Source organism: Oncorhynchus mykiss, chromosome 10 (assembly GCF_013265735.2).
Source record: "Oncorhynchus mykiss isolate Arlee chromosome 10, USDA_OmykA_1.1, whole genome shotgun sequence".
In the NCBI taxonomy this organism is placed as follows: domain Eukaryota; kingdom Metazoa; phylum Chordata; class Actinopteri; order Salmoniformes; family Salmonidae; genus Oncorhynchus; species Oncorhynchus mykiss.
In genome coordinates, this window is record NC_048574.1 from 54,402,473 (window position 1) to 54,420,070 (window position 17,598).

The window sequence follows — 17,598 nt, forward strand, 5'->3', positions numbered from 1 at the left end:
ACAGTGTGTGTGTGTGTGTGCGTGTGTTCGTGCGTGTGTGTGTGTGTGTGTGTGTGTGTGTGTGTGTGTGTGTGTGTGTGGTGTGTGTGTGTGTGTGTGTGTGTGTGTGTGTGTGTGTGTGTGTGTGTGTGTGTGTGTGTGTGTGTGTGTGTGTGTGTGTGTGTGTGTGTGTGTGTGTGCGTGTGTGTGTGTGTGTGTGTAAATGGATCAACCATCATCAACTGTTGTTGGTGTATGATTGTTGGTCTGAGGTTGGTCATACAGTTCCTGGGTAGTAGCCAACTTACTTTTCTTTTCATTTGCAGAATTGTGTGTTTCAAGTCTGTACAGGTTCATTTGTTCCACATATCCAAACCACACATTGATTTACATAAGCCAATTCATTATACAATGTCATGACAAAGAGATAGATCTTTTTTATTTGCACATCGATAAGCCCATTCTAAAAGATTAATAGGCAACATGTCTACATAATTAAAAGACAAAGATAATTTTGGATCTGATATCCAATATAAGCCAACAGATGCATTGAAGTTTCAATGTATTGCTCATGTTTTTTTTCCTCTTAGACATTTCAATAACATTTCAGCCATGTGTGCTGTTTATTTACATGTTGTTCTCTGAATACACAATGCAAAACTAACCATCAGTATCATTACTCAGGCAAATGGCACAGAATTGAAACAGGGCAGCATGGAGGCCCCATTTTAAACCATCAGTTTGTCGTCGGTTGCACATAATCAGAAATTATGATTTAGGCTTCAGCTCCAACCCCTACATCGCAGATCAGGCAGTATGGTTAGAGGTGACAGCAGTGGATTTTGTCAGACTAGTGCTCTCTTGTGTTTCCAGGATATTATGGGTCATCTAAAGGTCATCTAGAGGTCATCGGACTCAGGGATGGGCATAGGTTCCAGAGGCACGGTGGGCAGGATCAGTGGGATGCCGTCGGATATCCATCCCTGGGCGACCCTGTTGAAGGTGGGTCTTTTCACCCCTGGGTCTTGGAGCTCAGAGTAGTTGTGGAGGTTTAGGTCGATCTCGGGCAGCTTGAACGTGATCCCGCTGCTCCGGGGGGCTTTGTCGAAACCACCAAATGGTGTGGCCACCCTGTAAATCAGATGTGGCGATACAAGGGTGAATGCAAAATCAAAATGAAGATCTCTAAAGATGTGACGGTTGCGTAGAATATAGAAAGCTGGCTTTTTATAGGGTGTTATAGTAGTGCATCCATGTAACAGTGAATCTGAACTGTGTTATAAGAAAACCATTTCATTCCATGGAAATGTTTGCAATATCAATGTCATTATATGTACTGATGATCATTTCTACTGAGAGTATTATCCCAGACTTCAGATTTGCATACTTAACTCAAAATCTGCCATGAGAGAAGTGCATGACTGATGCACTATGTTCAAGTAACACGCAAATCGTTGGCTTAAATTTTGAGCTGTTGAATAGCAGTTGTCTGAAAACTCTCCTCAGAACACCTGTTTTCACATTAGCCTCACCTGTTAAAGCTCTTGTAGTCAGGAGCCTCTGGTCTGGGCTCAGGGACAGGCATCCTGATATTGAGGGTCGCGGCCAGGTTGGGGTCGTTAATGATAGCTTGCTCCCAAGGGGAATGGTAGGACTTGGGTATAGCTGTAGAGTTGAACGTCTCTGCAGGGACATCCTTCAAGGGGCCTCCATATCCTGAGACACATACCAAGAAGACAGGATCATAAGACCAACAGTGCAGCGTACAGACACTCACTTATCCTATCAACACATTAGCAGATCTGTGGGGTTGGACTTAAGTGGGATACATGATTACTGGCAATGTCTTGCTTGTTGTCCTTTCACAAGAAATATAAAGAAGTACTAGGGCATTGAGAATGTATCTTGTTTTTTTTGTGTTGAATTTTCATTGTTGGACATAAAAGACTGTAAAAACAACAGGTAATCAGCTCCAACTGATTTTAATTTAAGAAATCTGTTCCCAAGTATTCTCAAGCATTATAGAGAAACACGGGATTGTATACAAACGTAAGCAAGGTTTGAATTATTATGTTTTAGTCCAACATTATATCTGTTTGAGCTTCATGCAGTCAATTTGCAGTCTACAAATTATTTGTAATTATGTTCCGCCCCCCGACCATCCGCTCCAGAAAAAACTGGCTTGCGGCTGAATCTAGTTTATGATCCCTGGTGTAGACTGAACAAGGTAGCAAAGACAACAAATTAGTCCCTCAGTTGTTACCACCTTTTCATCCATGCTAATTTCATCAAGACATAACAAAAAAAAATAAAAAATTTGGTTTAGTATTATCTGTTTTTATTGTTTGGGAAACAAAATAGGTGTCAACATGACTGTGGCAGTGTTGTTTTATCAATATCCACTGTCATTAAATAACAGTATTGACTAGAGCAGTGGAAAAAGTGATGAAGACTCAACACAATTTGTCGATCTTTATCATCTCAAGTCTTAAAATAGTGCACACCGTAAGTGTGCTTTCATCCTTTGGTGTGAAAAGCGGGTTGGTCCATTTGACATGGGTTGACACCATGCTTGGTCATATCAGATTCTACAAGAGTGTTCTGTTGGGATCCCCTGCTGACAATTTAACAGAGAGCAAGGCACCGCAGGGAAAGGAAATGCTTCTCATGTATCCTGCTTAAAGGCCAGAGGTCTGCTGAGTCGCTATGGGGAATAAGACTTGTCCTTAGAGGTAACAAGAGCATCTACATAGGCCTTAAAAATACATTCACAACCCATTCATAAGCAGTACATAAGCAGTTCATGAATGCTAAAGTCAACAATTGCAAGACATAGCGTACATATCAATTTGTAGTTGTTGAAAAATACCATTTACTTATGAATGCGGTATGTATGAGTTATGATTGTGTTATGAAGTCCTTATGTAGTATCCCTTCAAGTGAAGCATTGCTCATGTATAACACTACGTAATAATGACAAAGATATTTCAATAAGGCCTTATTCTCCCCTTAAACTGTATTATTCTGCCTAATAAGCATTCATAAATTTTGAAAATAACAGAAGGTATGTTTTGATGTGGTAGCTACATACCTGGTGCAATGCTTTCTGGGTTTCCTGGGGTGGGGGTGTAAGGAAGTGTTTTCGATCCCTCTTTGTTTTCGGCACTGTCTGCATTCTCAGCTAGAAGATCGCTCTGGAAAAAAATATAACGTATTTTGTCATTAGCTAAGCTTTCCCCTTTTGTGCAGTTCTGAACCTATCTAATTTATTCATTTAGGGATTAGCTGTACCAAATTGTTAACTTTGCATAAATGAGGCCCACTAGGTAAATGGGTAGGGCGCTCACAGGTTTTACAAGCATGTTAGCTTACAACACTGAGCTAAAGCTTGGGCATAACGTCAAAGCAAGATCAGCTACCGCCAAAATGTCCATCAAAAGACTTGAAATAGCAACTAGTTCATGTTTGTTTGCAATGTTGAGAATTTATGTGCAATGTTGCTCCATTAGAACAGTTGCCAAAAGTAAAAACAGTCATTTGCAACCAGACACCCCCCCACCCCCCAGATACCCCCTGTGGACTGGCATCTAACCAATGCACACATGAACATATAATGCCTTCAGAAAGTATTCATACCCCTGAACTTATTTCACATTTTTCACAGCCTGAATTCAAAATTGATTAAATATATATTCTTCTCACACACAATACCCTATAACAACAAAGTGATAATATGTTTGTAGACATTGTTGCATATTTATTGTAAACAAAATTCAGAAATATCTCATTTTAAGTATTCACACCTCTGTCAATACATGATGAAATCACCTTTGGCAGCAATTACAACTGTGTGTCTTTCTGGGTAAGTCTCTAAGAGCTTTGCACACCTGGATTGTATAATATTTGCACATTATTCTTTTAAAAATTCTTCAAGCTCTGTCAAGTTGGTTTTTGATCATTGCTTGACAACCATTTTCAAGTCTTGCCATAGATGTTCAAGCTAATTAAAGTCAAACGGTAACTAGGCCAATCAGGAATATTCAATGTCGTCTTGGTAAGCAACTCCAGTGTATATTTGGCCTTGTGTTTTCGGTTATTGTCTCCCAGCATCTGTTGGAAAGCAGACTGAACCAGGTCTTCCTCTAAGATTTTTCGTGTGCTTCCGTTTTTATTTTATCCTGTCCATGCCTATGACAAACATACACATGACATGATGCAGCCACCACCATGCTTGAACATATGAACAGTGGTAGTCAGTGATGTGTTAGATTTGCCACCAAACATACAATAATGCATTGTACTCAGGACATAGGTAAAACTGCAAAATAATTGACTGAGAAATGTACTTTAAGTGCCTTATTGCAAACAGAATGTCATGTATTGTCATGTTGTGTCTTGTTTCTGTCCTTTCCCTTCACCCTGTCTCCCTCTGCTGGTCGTTATTAGGTTACCTTTTCTCCCCCTCTTTCCCCCAGCTGTTCCTTGTCTCCTCCTAACTACCTCGTCACCCCTTTTCCCACCTGTTCCCTTTTTCCCTCTGATTAGTCCTCTATATCTCTCTCTGTTTTTGTTCCTGTCTTTGTCGGATTCTTGTTTGTGTTTTTCATGCCTGAACCAGACTATCGTCATGTTTGCTGCAACCTTGTCCTGTCCTGTCGGAATCTGCCGGTCCATCTGAGCCTACCTATGTTTTGTTATTAAAGAAGTTCTGTTTACGTTAATTCGCTTTTGGGTCCTCATTCACGCACCGTAACAGAAGAATCCGACCAAGAATGGACCCAGCGACTTCGGATCCTCTCCACTCAGCCGTCGAGATCCAGGGAGCGATGCTAGGCAGACACGAGCAGGAATTGTCTGCTGCTCGACATGCCGTTGAGACCCTGGCCACCCAAGTCTCCAACCTCACAGAACAGGTTCACCATCTCCGCCTCGATCCACCGGCCACTTCCAGGGCTTTCGAATCTCCGGAGCCCAGAATCAATAACCCGCCGTGTTACTCTGGGGAGCCCACTGAATGCCGCTCGTTCCTCACCCAGTGTGATATTGTGTTTTCTCTCCAGCCCAACACTTACTCCAGGAGCACTGCTCGTGTCGCCTACGTCATATCTCTCCTTACTGGACGGGCTCGTGAGTGGGGCACGGCAATCTGGGAGGCAAGGGCTGAGTGTACTAACCAGTATCAGGACTTTAAGGAGGAGATGATACGGGTTTTTGATCGATCTGTTTTTGGGGAGGAGGCTTCCAGGGCCCTGTCTTCCCTATGTCAAGGTAATCGATCCATAACAGACTACTCTATTGAGTTTCGCACTCTTGCTGCCTCCAGTGGCTGGAACGAGCCGGCTTTGCTCGCTCGTTTTCTGGAGGGTCTCCGCGCAGAGGTAAAGGATGAGATTCTCTCCCGGGAGGTTCCTTCCAGCGTGGATTCCTTGATTGAACTCGCTATTCGCATTGAGCGACGGGTTGATCTTCGTCACCGAGCTCGTGGAAAGGAGCTCGCGTTCTCCTTTGCCCCCCTCTCCGCATCACTACCATCTTCCTCTGCCGGCTCGGGTGCTGAGCCTATGCAGCTGGGAGGTATCCGCATCTCGACTAAGGAGAGGGAACGGAGAATCACCAACCGCCTCTGTCTCTATTGCGGTTCTGCTGGTCATTTTGTCACTTCATGTCCAGTAAAAGCCAGAGCTCATCAGTAAGCGGAGGGCTACTGGTGAGCGCTACTACTCCTGTCTCTCCTTCAAGATCCTGCACTACCTTGTCGGTCCATCTACGCTGGACCGGTTCGTCAGCTTCCTGCAGTGCCTTAATAGACTCTGGGGCGGAGGGCTGTTTTATGGACGAGACCTGGGCTCGGGAACATGACATTCCTCTCAGACAGTTAAGGGAGTCCACGGCCTTGTTCGCCCTGGATGGTAGTCCTCTCCCCAGGATTCAGCGTGAGACGCTACCTTTAACCCTCACTGTTTCTGGTAATCATAGCGAAACCATTTCTTTTTTAATTTTTCGTTCACCTTTTACACCTGTTGTTTTGGGCCATCCCTGGCTAGTTTGTCATAATCCTTCCATTAATTGGTCTAGTAATTCTATCCTCTCCTGGAACGTCTCTTGTCATGTGAAATGTTTAATGTCTGCTATCCCTCCTGTTTCCTCTGTCTCTTCTTCACAGGAGGAGCCTGTTGATTTGACAGGGGTGCCGGAGGAATATCACGATCTGCGCACGGTGTTCAGTCGGTCCAGGGCCACCTCTCTTCCCCCACACCGGTCGTATGATTGTAGTATTGATCTCCTTCCGGGAACCACTCCCCCCCGGGGTAGACTATACTCTCTGTCGGCTCCCGAACGTAAGGCTCTCGAAGATTATTTGTCTGTAGCTCTTGCCGCCGGTACCATAGTCCCCTCCTCCTCTCCCACCGGAGCGGGGTTTTTTTTTGTTAAGAAGAAGGACGGGTCCCTGCGCCCCTGCATAGATTATCGAGGGCTGAATGACATAACAGTGAAGAATCGTTATCCGCTTCCTCTTATGTCTTCAGCCTTCGAGATCCTGCAGGGAGCCAGGTTTTTCACTAAGTTGGACCTTCGTAACGCTTACCATCTCGTGCGCATCAGGGAGGGGGACGAGTGGAAGACGGCGTTTAACACTCCGTTAGGGCACTTTGAATACCGGGTTCTTCCTTTCGGTCTCGCTAACGCTCCAGCTGTCTTTCAGGCATTAGTCAATGATGTCCTGAGAGACATGCTGAACATCTTTGTTTTCGTTTACCTTGACGATATCCTGATTTTTTCACCGTCACTCCAGATTCATGTTCAGCACGTTCGACGTGTCCTCCAGCGCCTTTTAGAGAATTGTCTTTTTGTGAAGGCTGAGAAGTGCTCTTTTCATGCCTCCTCCGTCACATTTCTCGGTTCTGTTATTTCCGCTGAAGGCATTAAGATGGATCCCGCTAAGGTCCAAGCTGTCATTGATTGGCCCGTTCCTAAGTCACACGTCGAGCTGCAGCGCTTTCTCGGCTTCGCGAACTTCTATCGTCGTTTCATCCGTAATTTCGGTCAGGTGGCAGCTCCTCTCACAGCCCTTACTTCTGTCAAGACGTGCTTTAAGTGGTCCGTTTCCGCCCAGGGAGCTTTTGATCTCCTCAAGAATCGTTTTACATCCGCACCTATCCTTGTTACACCTGACGTCACTAGACAGTTCGTTGTCGAGGTTGACGCGTCAGAGGTGGGCGTGGGAGCCATTCTTTCTCAGCGCTCCCTCTCTGACGACAAGGTCCACCCTTGCGCGTATTTTTCTCATCGCCTGTCGCCGTCGGAACGTAACTATGATGTGGGAAACCGCGAACTGCTCGCCATCCGCTTAGCCCTAGGCGAATGGCGACAGTGGTTGGAGGGGGCGACCGTTCCTTTTGTCGTTTGGACTGACCATAGGAACCTTGAGTACATCCGTTCTGCCAAACGACTTAATGCGCGTCAGGCGCGCTGGGCGCTGTTTTTCGCTCGTTTCGAGTTCGTGATTTCTTATCGTCCGGGCTCTAAGAACACCAAGCCTGATGCTTTATCTCGTCTCTTCAGTTCTTCAGTAGCCTCCACTGACCCCGAGGGGATTCTCCCTGAGGGGCGTGTTGTCGGGTTGACTGTCTGGGGAATTGAGAGGCAGGTAAAGCAAGCACTCACTCAAACTCCGTCGCCGCGCGCTTGTCCTAGGAACCTTCTTTTCGTTCCCGTTCCTACTCGTCTGGCCGTTCTTCAGTGGGCTCACTCTGCCAAGTTAGCCGGCCATCCTGGCGTTCGGGGTACGCTTGCTTCCATTCGCCAGCGTTTTTGGTGGCCCACCCGGGAGCATGACACGCGTCGCTTCGTGGCTGCTTGTTCGGTCTGCGCGCAGACTAAGTCCGGTAACTCCCCTCCTGCCGGCCGTCTCAGGCCGCTTCCCATTCCCTCTCGACCGTGGTCTCACATCGCCTTAGATTTTGTCACCGGACTGCCTTCGTCAGCGGGGAAGACTGTTATTCTTACGGTTGTCGACAGGTTCTCTAAGGCGGCTCATTTTATTCCCCTTGCTAAGCTTCCTTCTGCTAAAGGCACAAATCATCATCGAGAATGTTTTCAGAATTCATGGCCTTCCGTCAGACGTCGTTTCGGACAGAGGTCCGCAATTCACGTCTCAATTTTGGAGGGAGTTTTGCCGTTTGATTGGGGCTTCCGTCAGTCTCTCTTCCGGCTTTCACCCCCAGTCTAACGGTCAAGCAGAACGGGCCAATCAGACTATTGGTCGCATCTTACGCAGTCTTTCTTTTCGCAACCCTGCGTCTTGGTCAGAACAGCTCCCCTGGGCAGAATACGCCCACAACTCGCTTCCTTCGTCTGCGACCGGGCTATCTCCTTTTCAGAGTAGCCTTGGGTACCAGCCTCCGCTGTTCTCATCTCAGTTCGCCGAGTCCAGCGTCCCCTCCGCTCAGGCTTTTGTCCAACGTTGCGAGCGCACCTGGAAGAGGGTCAGGTCTGCACTTTGCCGTTATAGGGCGCAGACTGTGAGAGCTGCTAATAAGCGTAGAACTAAGAGTCCTAGATATTGTCGCGGTCAGAGAGTTTGGCTCTCCACTCAGAACCTTCCCCTTAAGACCGCTTCTCGCAAGTTGACCCCGCGGTTCATTGGTCCGTTCCGTATTTCTCGGATCATTAATCCTGTCGCAGTGCGACTTCTTCTTCCGCGATATCTTCGTCGCGTCCACCCGGTCTTCCATGTCTCCTGTGTCAAGCCCGTTCTTCGCGCCCCCGCTCATCTTCCCCCCCCCCCATCCTTGTCGAGGGCGCACCCATCTACAGGGTCCGTAGGATTTTGGACATGCGTCCTCGGGGCCGTGGTCATCAGTACCGTGGTCATCAGTACCTAGTAGATTGGGAGGGGTACGGTCCTGAGGAGAAGAGTTGGGTTCCCTCTCGGGACGTGCTGGACCGTGCGCTGATCGATGATTTCCTCCGTTGCCGCAAGGCTTCCTCCTCGAGTGCGCCAGGAGGCGCTCGGTGAGTGGGGGGGTACTGTCATGTATTGTCATGTTGTGTCTTGTTTCTGTCCTTTCCCTTCACCCTGTCTCCCTCTGCTGGTCGTTATTAGGTTACCTTTTCTCCCCCTCTTTCCCCCAGCTGTTCCTTGTCTCCTCCTAACTACCTCGTCACCCCTTTTCCCACCTGTTCCCTTTTTCCCTCTGATTAGTCCTCTATATCTCTCTCTGTTTTTGTTCCTGTCTTTGTCGGATTCTTGTTTGTGTTTTTCATGCCTGAACCAGACTATCGTCATGTTTGCTGCAACCTTGTCCTGTCCTGTCGGAATCTGCCGGTCCATCTGAGCCTACCTATGTTTTGTTATTAAAGAAGTTCTGTTTACGTTAATTCGCTTTTGGGTCCTCATTCACGCACCGTAACACAGAATGCATGTTTTGGAATATTTTTATTTTGTATAGGCTTCCTTCTTTTCATTATGTCATTTAGGTTAGTATTGTGGAGTAAATACAATATTGTTGATCCATCCAGTCTCCTATCACAGCCATTAAACTCTGTAAATGTTTTAAAGTCACCATTGGCTCATGAGCAGTTTCCTTCCTCTCTGCAACTGAGTTAGGAAGGACACCTGTATCTTCGTACTGACTGGGTGTATTGCTACACCATCCAAAGTGAAATTAGTAACTTTACCATGCAAAAAGGGATAGTCATTTTTTGAAAAACTTCCCTGGTCTTTGTGGTTGAATCTGTGTTTGAAATTCACTGCTCGAATGTGGGACCTTACAGATAATTGTATGTGTGGGGTACAGAGATGAGGTAGTCATTCAAAAGTAATGTTAAACACTATTATTGCACACAGAGTGAGTCCATGCAACTTATTATGTGACTTGTTAAGCAAAATGTTACTCCTGAACTTATTTAGGCTTGCCATAATGAAGGAGTTGAAATCTTATTGACTCAAGACATTTCACCCTTTCATGTTTAAATAATGTGTAAAAATTTAAAAAAACAAAATTCCACTTTGACATTATGTGATATTGTGTGTAGGCCAGTGACAAAAAATATCTGCATTTAATCAATTTCAAATGCAGGCTATAAGCTATAACACAACAAAATGCGGAAAAAGTAAAAGGGTGTGAATACTTTCTGAAGTAACACACACACACACACACACACACACAAAATCAGCAAGCAACTGATAAGCAGCATAGATACTCTTGAGCAAAGTGCTCCAGGAGCCTCTGGCCAGAATAGGTGCAGGGAAAGGGCACCAGGCACATGTTTCACCATATCTCCCATGTGTTCTAACACTTTTGTCGGGGTGCACACATCCTTAATGCAACCATTAGACACACAGAAACATTTTTAAAATCCAGTTATCTGGTTGCAAAAAAGCACTTTTGGATCCAAGTAAACAATGAAACAATGTTACTGTACCGTAAATGAAAAGAATCGCAAATACTTTTTAAATCCGTAAGTCCAGAGATCCAATAATGTGATCCCAGGATTTGGACCCTCAACCCATAATGTCCAAGATACAATAATAACTGTGTGTCTGATATAATTAGGCCCGGCATTAGGGGGTGGCAGAACCGGGAATGTGTAAATAGGATTTTGGTTATAAAGTCAGTTTTATGAGACTGATCGTGACTGCATTACAACGTAAATTAAGTTTGGGTTTGTTTCAATCCTGCGCACATGCCAACAGCTGACAGCACAATTAATCATCAATTGGGAGTGCAGCTGCACGTGACCCGATTGTAATGGCTGTGGTAAATGTGGGTTGACTCTGGATATCCCTTTGGATATTAGGGACTATCGGTAAATGGCACAATTTACATGGGACAATACCTTAAAATTCCAATAGCTCCAAATTTAAATGACTTAAAAATCTCAGACCAATAATACATTGTACGAATGAATATACAAATATTGAAAGCATTTAATGAGAAAAAGGTGTGGAACATGAACATATTTTCTCATTTACATGTATTGCCGGTCCCTAACTACCCCCTTAATAGGCTATCCAAAATCAAACTAATTAGGCAAAGGTTGAAAACAACCCGGCTGAAGCTAATTGGCAAAATAACTTGTCTTACTCTTCCCACTTGCGAACACACACGAGACACCGATATCAAACCACACCATGAAACCAACTCACGTTTTAATTCTGTCATGGTCGTTAGCAATTCTTAATGAACCAAGTCTAAAACGAGGCAAAATCAGGAACTGCAGTCGTCCTTTAATAAGATGTATTTTTTTCAATTCTATATAGACACAACAAAAAAAATATGGGCTGCGTGTGACTGTATGTGAGAATTTTAAAAGTTGCCTTTTTGTTATAAAAAAACATGCGCCATTGCACTCCCTTCCGTGCCTCATAGTACAATTTATACTGTCTTAACATCTACTATTACATACTGTATGTGAAATTATTTTTGATAGGCTATGGTTTAGGTGTAGCCTATGTCTACATTTTGAAAACACTTGTATGTTGTAGTGGGACCAATATCTACCTTGTGTTATAAAGGGCTATAATGTAATACAAGTTGTGACCTTCATTCATTTCAGGTGCACCCCCATGGATTTCGTCCTAGTGCCGGTCCTGGAGTTGAGTGTAAGTCCAAAATGAAGCTGTCTTCTGAAACTCTACAAACAAGACCCTGCCTGTCACAGCTCTTTCTGCCCCAGCCTCACAGCGGTGGAACAAGCGTCCTGCAGCACTATCCATCTGACCCGTCTATCAAAGATGGCTGCTGTGGCGTCACCCAGATGTATGATATTGGTAGTGAATGTGAGTTGTGAGGTGTGTTTTATATTGTGGTTGTTTAAGTCTCCATAGTTGCATCCACTTATTGTTGGTATTTGTGATAGGAGTGTCTAGATTACTAAATTACACAAATGTAAATGTAAAAGTCCTTACACTCAGCTGCACGTTTGCCTCATTTTGGATACTTTCAAACGTGTATTTCTCCGATCTTCGCTGGCGCATTTTGAAAAGACGAGAGCCTCTGTTGGATTGCAGTGACAGCTCCTCCAGCATGATGTCTTTGGGAGTGCTAACCTTTATCCCCAGGTCCATGGTGTCCCCTGGGAAAAGAACCAAAACAAGTTTCAGTAGATGCCTTTGACTGACTTTCCATTAAAGGTAGACTCAGCAATGTGATTTCATCTAACACGGTTGAACAGCTTCCTGTTTACAGACATAAATAACAACAGAATTTAAATCTGTCAAAATCTGCCACTATTGGTTCTTTGCAATTTGTACCCACTTTTGAGATATGTCCATATTAGGATGAGCTAATAGTGCAGTATTGGCAGTCAGATTTTGTTATTGAGCATTGTAAACAGGAGGTCTTCCAGCTATATAATGATTTCATATATGGTGATGTCATGAGTCTACTGCTCCAAATGTAAAGCAACTGTAACAAAAATGTAATCGTCAAGATTCCCTCAAGACTTTATTAGTATGTCTTAGTTGCTCAAAATATATAGTTTCCCTAAAGATATACAGTATATATTTTGTTCTGACACTCTCCCTAAGACATACTGTACATAGCATGCATTTTTAACCATTTATGATTACAGCGAGACCTTTATCAAAGGAGAAGTTAATTAACATTATTATTCTGATATCATCTGAAGGGATAATATCAACGACATTCCTTCAAAATGCCTTTCTGCTGACAATTAGCATGCCTAAATCCAATGAATGTAGCTTCAAAACAAGATGTATAGTAAGCATCACAATATGATAAAAGGTTGCATGTATATAATAATAATTGGTTGCCAGTATACTGCAGTATACAGTATACTGCAATAGAGCCCTAGGACCATGCCTCAGGACTACCTGGCATGATGACTCCTTGCTGTCCCCAGTCCAGCTGGCCATGCTGCTGCTCCAGTTTCAACTGTTCTGCCTGCGGCTATGGAACCCTGACCTGTTCACCGGACGTGCTATCTGTCCCAGACCTGCTGTTTTCAACTCTCTAGACAGCAGGAGCGGTAGAAATACTCTTAATGATCGGCTATGATAAGTCAACTGACATTTACTCCTGAGGTGCTGACCTGTTGCACCCTCGACAACTACTGTGATGATTATTATTTGAACATGCTGGTCATTTATGAACATTTGAACATCTTGGCCATGTTCTGTTATAATCTCTAGCCACCGTGCTTCTACACCTGCATTGCTTGCTGTTTGGGGTTTTAGGCTGGGTTTCTGTACAGCACTTTGAGACATCAGCTGATGTAAGAAGGGATTTATAAATAAATGTGATTTGATTGATTTGATCTGAATGGTTTAGCAATCATTTGGTTTCTCAGTAATTCTGCATTGTATGTTTATTAAACAACATTGTGCGTTGAGTTGGTTTAGGCATGCTCTTTGGACAATGCACCTACAGCCTAGTGAATTTCCATTGATTTGCACTCAACAGTGCTAATGCTACTTGCTATTTGCAAGTTCTAGAAAGTCTAGGTGAATTATGATTGTACTCTTCAAATCTGATTGAGACAAATGCAGTCTTACAATTTTGTATGTATTATTTCTTATTGAATTCAATTTTTATTATGTTATTGTTCTTTTTACTTATCGAATGCTGAACATGATGCTGCTTTGATGAGCTATACCCAGACAGAATGTACTTCAGCTGTCGCAAACACTCACGGTCCCCTAAATGGCTACACACAGTTGTCCTACCCTGCCCTCCACAACTCCCCACCTCACCCGCCCCAAAATAGCACTTTCAAAAGGACAACGACAGAAGGATTTGTCGCCATAGGTAGTAAAAAATCTTCATTAGCTTATTTATGGCAACTGCTAGAGAAATGGCCCTGACATGTTCAACCCGGATCTGAATAACTGCCCTCCACCAGAATAAGTTTGATTCTCTTTGCTGTTGAGGCTGTCTTTGAGCCCGGGCCCAGATCATACCATTGGCACCGTGGACCTCTCGAGAAATAGCCGCTGCATGCATCTTCCTCTCTCCAGCTGGCATTGTACAGAATTGCGACATTGTGGCTTTGGGAAGGGTGGCACACGATTTGCCCCTGGGTACTGGAAACACATAAAGGACACAGGATGTACTTTCTGTTCTACCCCAGCAGAAAATGTTTTCCCTGTTATAGTGTTGATAAGGACTGAACATTAGAGAGCCAACATACTGTACTGCTATAAATAAAATAAGATTACTGTTAGTGAGGGTTTGTGGTAAAGAGTTATTGCTCACATGGCACGTGCAGTACTGGTTGACCTATCGGATAACTACTGCATGTTGTTTAGACCACATTATGATATGCCATTAATGTCCTGTGAGTTAACGGTCATAAAATATTATGATGGGCCTCATGTCTGGTTTATGTGAGCATTAGGTAAGCATTATGACATTTACTTCAAGGACAGGGTTTCTGTCAATCCCAAACCAAAACATTTACATGGCAGGTGGCAGGTGTCATTCATTGTTTGCGCTTGAAGAGCAAAGTCAACACTTACTTTAAAATAACCTTGTAAAGAATACTAGTTGATGCGCATTAAGGTGTCACATGGCATTCAGCATTGTGAATCATCAGTGTTGGGTGAGGGCTGAACATTGTGTCCCAGGGTAGTATGTGACACTGGAAATCCCTAACGTGATCTTGACAAAATAATTATTTTTACTTTGGCACAATGGCGTTTAGAGAAAAAAAGATACATTTCCGTGACAAATATAATAGCCTAGTTACCCTAAATCTAATTGCAGCAGTCCTAAAAAACTGAAGTTACCGTGCTAAAATGTAGATGTTTTTGCCTTGCAAACAAATGAAACGAAACAACAATGCCCTTTGTATTTACATCACAACTTTCACTAAACTCTCAATGTTACCCCATCATGTTCATATCCTCTCCTATTTGCATTATGTTTCAGACATGCTGTACAAAATCTTTATTCTCAATGTTATGACTAAAATGTAGATCATTTATAGTGCTTTAAATATTTACAAGAATAAATTACGTATCGAACATGAGAAATATAATTAGAACATAGAGATGTTATTGAACACAATGTTCATAATCAGTTCTTCACACAACATAAACATAGAAACATTATTTCAGAGTGATTACAGTAGAACCTAACAATTGTATTTTGTTTGTAGCTTCTTGTTTTGTCTTCACAAAATAATAAAGAGGTTTGTTAGTAAGGGATGTGAGATATTGATTAATACAAAGGTTATATGACTGAATACAACAGAAAATAGCATAATCAGAGTTAGTTGTTGTGAATGGTCAAAGCACAACACATTGACACTAGTATTTTGCCATACCTCGGAATCACAACTGCACACCTTGATGGGACTAGTCCATACCTGTGTGTGTGTGTCCTGTCTGTCTTTTAAACGACCTGTATCCTTGACTGGAAGGCAAGGAGGCTCAGGGGTCGACCTAGGTAGTTTTGATCCACCCTGATCTTCACACTCCCGGCCACTGAAGCCAAACTGTTGGGGGTGTCTCTGTGTCTGTTGTCAATGGAATGTAGCTTACATCAATAGGCTAAATTTAGCAGGCCAAACACTCAAAACCACTCACAAAAGCAATGGGGACGTGGGGAGGCTATCAGAGAGAGGGAGAGGATGGGGCACCTGACCTATGCCACCGGAACCACACCGAAGGAGGGCTCTCCCCTTAAGAGTGCTTGTGTTTCCTGGACCCTAGGTATGTATAGGGAAGACATGACACTGAAAGTAGTGTTGGAGGGGCGGTAGGAGGCACTCTTTCCTCTGGTCTAAAAAAAAAAATTAAATACCAGTCAAAAGTTTGGATTTTTCTTTATTTTTTATATGTTCTACATTGTAGAATAATAGTGAAGACATCAAAACTATGAAATAACACATATGGAATCATGTAGTAACCATAAAAGTGTTATTTGAAGTTGCCATCCTTTGCCTTGCAAAGCTTTGCATACTCTTGGCATTCTCTCAACCAGCTTCGTGAGGAATGCAGTTCCAACAGTCTTGAAGGAGTTCCCACATATACGGAGCACTTGTTGGTTGATTTTCCTTCACCCTGCAGTCTAACTCATCTCAAACCATCTCAATTGGGTTGAGTTTGGGTGATTGTGGAGTACTAGTCATCTGATGCAGAACTCCATCACTCTCCTTCTTGGTCAGCCTAGAGGTGTGTTGGGTCATTGTCCTGTTGAAAAACAAATTATAGTCCCACTAAGCGCAAACCAGATGTGATGGAGTATTGATGCAGAATGCTATGGTAGCCATGCTGATTAAGTGTGCCTGGAATTCTAAATAAATCACAGACAGTGTCACCAGCAAAGCACCCCCACACCATCACACCTTCTCCTCCATGCTTCACGTTGCAAACCATACATGCGGAGATCATCCGTTCACCTACTCTGCGTCTCACAAAGACACAGTGGTTGGAACCAAAAATCTGAAACTTGGACACCAGAACAAAGGACATATTTCCACCGGTCTAATGTCCATTGCTTGTGTTTCTTGGCCCAAGCAAGGTGTGTGTGGTCCAAGTCTGTGTTTAAGGGTCTCTTTTCCAATCTTAAAAGGATAAATATTCAATACCATGGGCCAGAAAAGGTTGAATACATTGGCCATGCTGTCAATCCAGCATGACTTCTGAAGCGTTCAAAACAACTGGAAAGTCAAAACTGGGAAATCTTAGACTTCAGTGAGTTCAAGACAACTGGAAACTGGAAGAAAAAAAAGAGCTCCGACTGGGAAAAAAACGTTTTGAACAGTCATCCAACTCGGAATTCCAAGTTGGGAATTTGGGCCTCTTTCTAAAGCTCTGACCTGGAGATCACTGACATCATGATTCAACCTTGTTTTTTTCAGAGTTTCCGGTTATCTTGAAAGCAACATAAATTCAGAGAATGCCAAAATTTGCCCACCGCCGCGCCACCTCCCTGTTCAAAAGATTACAGCACAACAAGGTGAGTCCAAAAATGCATTGTATGCTGCTGCATAAATGGTGTAATATGCCAGGGAGATATGTATACTGTAGCTAAGAAAGTAATACTATGTGTATGTTGTGTCGTAAGCTGTTAGTGGCCCATGTGCATCATCCTAACTATTTAGTCCCTATCCCCCGCATAACTTAGCTTACTGTTCTGACTTGCTGGTGCACATGTAGCCTATACTGTTTTAGAGAAATGTAATCATTGAATATTGTACGAGTTTTTATTGTCTGCTTGTATGCCCCCTTTACGTATCCTACGGTTCTGACTTGTTGTACAGGGAGAATACTGTAAGAACGGTCCATATTCTGAATTCTGTCGCTGTACATTTCAAAAGTGCTGAACAAATAGTTTATTGACTAAGTCCATCCTAGCTCGTAGTTGAAATTACGGATTGCCTCTTATTCACTCATCATCTCCTTATGCCATAGTTTTTACATCTCAATTGTCAGTAGAAACCACATTTGTTTAAGCAAGTCAGCCATATCAGCTATGTTTTTTAAAAAGTCAGTAAATGAGGCTGAACTGTTTCACTGCCAGACAAGGCTCCGGTGATAGCCAGGTGTAGCAGTGGTAACGATTCACTCTAAGGTGTTGAAAAGAAAGCTCTGCTGTTGGGACAGCTTTATGTAGGCACTAACAGTTTGTGGGCACTGTTTATCAC

At 43.5% G+C, this 17,598-nt stretch overlaps 1 protein-coding gene across 4 annotated transcripts; it reads right to left on the bottom strand.

Moving 5' to 3' along the window:
• Positions 1-393: 393 nt before the first annotated feature.
• Positions 394-15,480, bottom strand: myoz2b (myozenin 2b). 4 transcript variants are annotated; one of them, XM_021619075.2, is made up of 6 exons: positions 15,316-15,480; positions 13,907-14,029; positions 11,894-12,060; positions 3,071-3,173; positions 1,512-1,695; positions 394-1,110 (listed from the first exon to the last, which is right to left on the bottom strand). In XM_021619075.2, exons 2-6 carry the CDS (start codon positions 13,986-13,988, stop codon positions 879-881), a joined length of 768 nt encoding a protein of 255 aa, XP_021474750.1. In that variant the 5' UTR covers positions 13,989-14,029; positions 15,316-15,480; the 3' UTR covers positions 394-878. The 4 variants fall into 4 exon arrangements, with proteins under 4 accessions (XP_021474750.1, XP_021474751.1, XP_021474753.1 ...); XM_021619076.2 differs by having other exon boundaries at positions 15,274-15,456; XM_021619078.2 differs by lacking the exon at positions 13,907-14,029 and having other exon boundaries at positions 15,316-15,471.
• Positions 15,481-17,598: the final 2,118 nt, after the last annotated feature.